Raw genomic sequence first — 6347 nt, forward strand, 5'->3', positions numbered from 1 at the left:
CTGGGTTGGAGGTGGAGGTAGGGGTTGGAGTTGGAGGTGGAGGTAGGGGCTGAGGTGGAAGTGGAGGTAGGGGCTGGGTTGGAAGTGGAGGTAGGGGCTGGGGTGGAAGTGGAGGTAGGGGCTGAGGTGGAAGTGGAGGTAGGGGCTGGGTTGGAGGTGGAGGTAGGGGCTGGAGTTGGAGGTGGAGGTAGGGGCTGAGGTGGAGGTGGAGGTAGGGGCTGGGTTGGAGGTGGAGGTAGGGGCTGGGTTGGAGGTGGAGGTAGGGGCTGGAGTTGGAGGTGGAGGTAGGGGCTGAGGTGGAAGTGGAGGTAGGGGCTGGGTTGGAGGTGGAGGTAGGGGCTGGGGTGGAGGTGGAGGTAGGGGCTGGGGTGGAGGTGGAGGTAGGGGCTGGGGTGGAGGTGGAGGTAGGGGCTGAGGTGGAAGTGGAGTTAGGGGCTGGGTTGGAAGTGGAGGTAGGGGCTGAGGTGGAAGTGGAGGTAGGGGCTGGGTTGGAAGTGGAGGTAGGGGCTGGGTTGGAAGTGGAGGTAGGGGCTGGGTTGGAAGTGGAGGTAGGGGTTGGAGTTGGAGGTAGGGGCTGGGGTGGATGTGGAGGTAGGGGCTGGGGTGGAAGTGGAGGTAGGGGCTGGGGTGGAGGTGGAGGTAGGGGCTGAGGTGGAAGTGGAGGTAGGGGCTGAGGTGGAAGTGGAGTTAGGGGCTGGGTTGGAAATGGAGGTAGGGGCTGGGGTGGAAGTGGAGGTAGGGGCTGAGGTGGAAGTGGAGGTAGGGGCTGGGGTGGAGGTGGAGGTAGGGGCTGGGGTGGAGGTGGAGGTAGGGGCTGGGGTGGAGGTGGAGGTGGAGGTAGGGGCTGGGGTGGAGGTGGAGGTAGGGGCTGAGGTGGAAGTGGAGGTAGGGGCTGAGGTGGAAGTGGAGGTAGGGGCTGAGGTGGAAGTGGAGGTAGGGGCTGGGGTGGAGGTAGAGGCTGGGGTGGAGGTAGAGGTAGGGGCTGGGGTGGAGGTGGAGGTAGGGGCTGGGGTGGAGGTGGAGGTAGGGGCTGGGGTGGAAGTGGAGGTAGGGGCTGAGGTGGAAGTGGAGGTAGGGGCTGAGGTGGAAGTGGAGGTAGGGGCTGGGGTGGAAGTGGAGGTAGGGGCTGGGGTGGAAGTGGAGGTAGGGGTTGGGGTGGAAGTGGAGGTAGGGGCTGAGGTGGAAGTGGAGGTAGGGGCTGGGGTGGAAGTGGAGGTAGGGGCTGAGGTGGAAGTGGAGGTAGGGGCTGGGTTGGAAGTGGAGGTAGGGGCTGGGGTGGAGGTGGAGGTGGAGGTAGGGGCTGGGATGGAGGTGGAGGTAGGGGCTGGGGTGGAGGTGGAGGTAGGGGCTGGGTTGGAAGTGGAGGTAGGGGCTGAGGTGGAAGTGGAGGTAGGGGCTGGGTTGGAAGTGGAGGTAGGGGCTGGGGTGGAGGTGGAGGTGGAGGTAGGGGCTGGGGTGGAGGTGGAGGTAGGGGCTGGGGTGGAGGTGGAGGTAGGGGCTGAGGTGGAAGTGGAGGTAGGGGCTGAGGTGGAAGTGGAGGTAGGGGCTGGGGTGGAAGTGGAGGTAGGGGCTGAGGTGGAAGTGGAGGTAGGGGCTGGGGTGGAGGTGGAGGTAGGGGCTGGGGTGGAGGTGGAGGTAGGGGCTGAGGTGGAAGTGGAGGTAGGGGCTGGGGTGGAGGTGGAGGTAGGGGCTGGGGTGGAGGTGGAGGTAGGGGCTGAGGTGGAAGTGGAGGTAGGGGCTGGGTTGGAAGTGGAGGTAGGGGCTGGGATGGAAGTGGAGGTAGGGGCTGGGTTGGAAGTGGAGGTAGGGGCTGGGTTGGAAGTGGAGGTAGGGGCTGGGTTGGAAGTGGAGGTAGGGGCTGGGTTGGAAGTGGAGGTAGGGGCTGGGGTGGAAGTGGAGGTAGGGGTTGGAGTTGGAGGTAGGGGCTGGGGTGGAGGTGGAGGTAGGGGCTGGGGTGGAGGTGGAGGTAGGGGCTGAGGTGGAAGTGGAGGTAGGGGCTGGGGTGGAGGTGGAGGTAGGGGCTGGGGTGGAGGTGGAGGTAGGGGCTGAGGTGGAAGTGGAGGTAGGGGCTGGGTTGGAAGTGGAGGTAGGGGCTGGGATGGAAGTGGAGGTAGGGGCTGGGTTGGAAGTGGAGGTAGGGGCTGGGTTGGAAGTGGAGGTAGGGGCTGGGTTGGAAGTGGAGGTAGGGGCTGGGTTGGAAGTGGAGGTAGGGGTTGGAGTTGGAGGTAGGGGCTGGGGTGGAAGTGGAGGTAGGGGCTGGGGTGGAGGTGGAGGTAGGGGCTGAGGTGGAAGTGGAGGTAGGGGCTGGGTTGGAGGTGGAGGTAGGGGCTGAGGTGGAAGTGGAGTTAGGGGCTGGGTTGGAAATGGAGGTAGGGGCTGGGGTGGAAGTGGAGGTAGGGGCTGAGGTGGAAGTGGAGGTAGGGGCTGGGGTGGAGGTGGGGATAGGGGCTGGGGTGGAGGTGGAGGTGGAGGTGGAGGTGGAGGTAGGGGCTGAGTTGGAAGTGGAGGTAGGGGCTGGGTTGGAAGTGGAGGTAGGGGCTGGGGTGGAAGTGGAGGTAGGGGCTGGGGTGTAGGTGGAGGTAGGGGCTGGGGATCACGGTTCCTACTGGTCTCTACATACAGAGCGTGACAATGAGTTGATTATCGTGTGTGTGTGTCCGTCCGCCCGTCCGTCCGCAGAGTGAATGTGGCAGAGGGTTCGGCTGTAAGGGCTGTACAGGAGAAGCTGTTTGCCCACCGCTCAGAACTCATGGCTGCCTTTCAGCAGTATGACACAAGTAACAGTGGTAAGATATTTTTGCAATAACACACACACACTGCCTGCCAGCTAATGACTTAAATGTAAATGTAAATGTTAAAGAACACCCCAAACTCCTATGACATAGTCAGGTTCTGAGATGTGTAGCCACCTTCCATAAATACCACCTGGAACGCGCCCATCATTGTGAATCATTAGTGACTCTGCTGTGTCTGTTCCAGGCTATACCTCTGTCTGTCAGTGAGTTAGACTGTCTGTTTCAGGCTGTATCTCTGTCAGTGAGTTAGACTGTCTGTTCCAGGCTGTATCTCTGTCTGTCAGTGAGTTAGACTGTCTGTTCCAGGTTGTATCTCTGTCAGTGAGTTAGACTGTCTGTTCCAGGCTGTATCTCTGTCAGTGAGTTAGACTGTCTGTTCCAGGCTGTACCTCTGTCAGTGAGTTAGACTGTCTGTTCCAGGCTGTATCTCTGTCAGTGAGTTAGTTAGACTGTCTGTTCCAGGCTGTATATCTGTCAGTGAGTGAGTTAGACTGTCTGTTCCAGGCTGTATCTCTGTCAGTGAGTTAGACTGTCTGTTCCAGGTTGTATCTCTGTCAGTGAGTTAGACTGTCTGTTCCAGGTTGTATCTCTGTCAGTGAGTTAGACTGTCTGTTCCAGGCTGTATCTCTGTCAGTGAGTGGGCCCTGGTGGTGGAGTCAGTCCTGAGACTGGACCTGCCCTGGAGGACTCTGCGCCCGCGCCTGGCACGGCTGGCTCCAGATGGCAGCATCGACTACCAGTCCTGCTTCGAGGACATGGGCCTGGGACAACCCATACCCCAGGTCAGAACCAGGAAGAGACTGATCGATCAATTGATTGATTTTATTTGGCAATCAATAAAGCTGTTGAATAAAGCTGCTCCTTTCACAAAAACTCTCTCTATGTGTTTTGTTCAGGTCACTCCAAACTTGGCTGAAACTCTTTACAGATATCGAACAGACCTTGAGATTATCTTCAACATCATGGACAAAGACCACTCTGGTACATGTTATTCTGATGATGACTATTACAGCTCCTAAGCCTGCTAGTTCACATCATGCTACGTTAACCATTAGCTATTACAGCTCCTAATCCTGCTAGTTCACATCATGCTACATTAACCATTAGCTATTACAGCTCCTAAGCCTGCTAGTTCACATCATGCTACGTTAACCATTAGCTATTACAGCTCCTAAGCCTGCTAGTTCACATCATGCTACGTTAACCATTAGCTATTACAGCTCCTAAGCCTGCTAGTTCACATCATGCTACGTTAACCATTAGCTATTACAGCTACTAAGCCTGCTAGTTCACATCATGCTACGTTAACCATTAGCTATTACAGCTCCTAAGCCTGCTAGTTCACATCATGCTACGTTAACCATTAGCTATTACAGCTCCTAAGCCTGCTAGTTCACATCATGCTACATTAACCATTAGCTATTACAGCTCCTAAGCCTGCTAGTTCACATCATGCTACGTTAACCATTAGCTTGTTAGACAGAAAACCTTTTAGTATTTCTTAGTTTCTCTCACTGTCTCTCCCCATCCAGGTCAGATCTCCATCGAGGAGTTCCGTCAGACCTGGCGTCTGTTTAGTGCTCACCTGGGTGTGGAGGTGGATGACCGGGCCATAGATGAACTGGCTAAGAGTATAGACTTCAACAAGGACGGCAGCATCGACTTCAACGAGTTCCTAGAGGCCTTCAGGGTGGTGCACAAACTGGATGTTAAGGACCAACAGCAGGGCTGAGACAAATCTTGTTGTAGACCTGAAGACTCACATTAGCTACCCGGGCAATGACTTGGCTTTAGCTCAGTGAGCCAACACTGGCAGCAGGGCTGAGAGAACTACAAAGACCAGCGGCTAGGTTGAGAGAACTACAAAGACCAGCGGCTACACAGACCAGCGGCTAGGCTGAGAGATCTACAAAGACCAGCAGCTAGGCTGATAGAACTACAAAGACCAGCAGCTATGCTGAGAGCGAACTACAAAGACCAGCAGCTAGGCTGAGAGCGAACTACAAAGACCAGCAGCTATACTGAGAGCGAACTACAAAGACCAGCAGCTATGCTGAGAGTGAACTACAAAGACCAGCAGCTATGCTGAGAGAGAACTACAAAGACCAGCAGCTAGGCTGAGAGCGAACTACAAAGACCAGCAGCTATGCTGAGAGGTCTACAAAGACCAGCAGCAGGCTTGAGGGGAGCCATGCTCGCCTTGGCTTTAGCTCTGCAGGCTTAAACAGTCTTGTGGTCAACCATACACTCAGTGTAGCACATGCATGAGTCAGGAATATTGTAGATCGAGGAGGTGTGGTCTTCTCCCTGTGGTATAGAACATGTCTCAGAGGAGAACACACTACTCTCACCAGCTACTGATATGGAGACGGACCAACACACGTGAGGTTTCTACAGACAAAGCAGACAAGAGCTCCCCGCGGCATGTCCTAGCTCTGCTCTGCAGAGGTACAGCACTGTGCCCCATCTTTTCTAGGTCTGAGACAGGCCTGTAACTCTGAGACCAGACTGCTACATCCTCTCTTCAGGGTTAAAGGACCAATGCGGACGTTTTAATTTAAAATAAATCTCGATATTAAATAATTTCTGGGTAAGTACCTTACTGTGATTGTTTTCATTAAAATGGTAAAAAATAAACTAAAATAGCGTCTTAGCAAAGAGCTATTTCTCAAGCAAGAATTTAGCTATGACTGTCTGGGAGGGGTCTGGGAAACTGAAAATGATCTGTTATTGGCAGAGAGGTTTCGACGTCTTTCTTATTGTTCTATTAACTAATTTACCTCCTGGTGATGTCACTAGGCAGGCCAAAACCATCCCACCAGAACAGGCTGAAATGTATTTTTAAACACCTCTTACACTTAAGAGGTCATTATCGTAATTTTCTAAATTTGACAGTATTATTCCAACCTCATAAACGCAGCATGTAAAGTGTTGGTCCCATGTTTCATGAAGCTGAAATAAACAATCCCACAAATGTTCCAAGCTTATTTCTCTCAAATTTTGTGCACAAATTTGTTTACATCCTTGTTTAAATCCCTGTTAGTGAGCATTTCTCCTTTGCCAAGATAATCCATCCACCTGACAGGTGTGGCATATCAAGAAGCTGATTAAACAGCATGAACATTACACAGGTGCACCTTGTGCTGGGGGACAATAAAAGGCCACTTTAGAATGTGCCGTTTTGTCACACAACACAGATGTCACAAGTTTTGTGGGAGCGTGTAATTGGCATGCTGACTGCAGGAATGTCCACCAGAGCTGACAGTCCATGATGCTGACATAGAGGTATATGACCATTTCTCAATAAAAACAGTTCATGATCGATCCTGGCATATCATGTCAATAAAAGCATGGACAGGATCTGGTTATTAATTCATTGGGGGGGGTGTACTGTACTGTACATCAAGCTGTCTCACTACAGAAACAGGAGATAGACTAGTGTCCTGTCCAGGGGGTGTACTGTACATCCAGCTGTCTCACTACAGAAACAGGAGATAGACTAGTGTCCTGTCCAGGGGGTGTACTGTACATCCAGCTGTCTCACTACAGAAA

At 53.6% G+C, this 6347-nt stretch overlaps 1 protein-coding gene across 5 annotated transcripts in view; it reads left to right on the plus strand.

Moving 5' to 3' along the window:
* Positions 1-5773, plus strand: part of ppef1 (protein phosphatase, EF-hand calcium binding domain 1) — a 63107-nt gene extending 57334 nt beyond the window's left edge. For 4 of the 5 annotated variants that reach the window (XM_071330819.1, XM_071330820.1, XM_071330822.1 and 1 more), the window contains 4 exons: positions 2680-2786; positions 3414-3577; positions 3692-3776; positions 4328-5773. In XM_071330819.1, the coding sequence (XP_071186920.1) occupies positions 2680-2786; positions 3414-3577; positions 3692-3776; positions 4328-4527 (556 nt within the window). In that variant the 3' untranslated portion in view covers positions 4528-5773. Of the gene's footprint in view, positions 1-2679; positions 2787-3413; positions 3578-3691; positions 3777-4327 lie in introns of those variants that run through there. The other variant, XM_071330823.1, reaches the window with a different exon arrangement.
* The last annotated feature ends 574 nt before the right edge of the window (positions 5774-6347 follow it).

The sequence above is a fragment of the Salvelinus alpinus genome, chromosome 10 (genome assembly GCF_045679555.1).
Source record: "Salvelinus alpinus chromosome 10, SLU_Salpinus.1, whole genome shotgun sequence".
Lineage (NCBI taxonomy): Eukaryota > Metazoa > Chordata > Actinopteri > Salmoniformes > Salmonidae > Salvelinus > Salvelinus alpinus.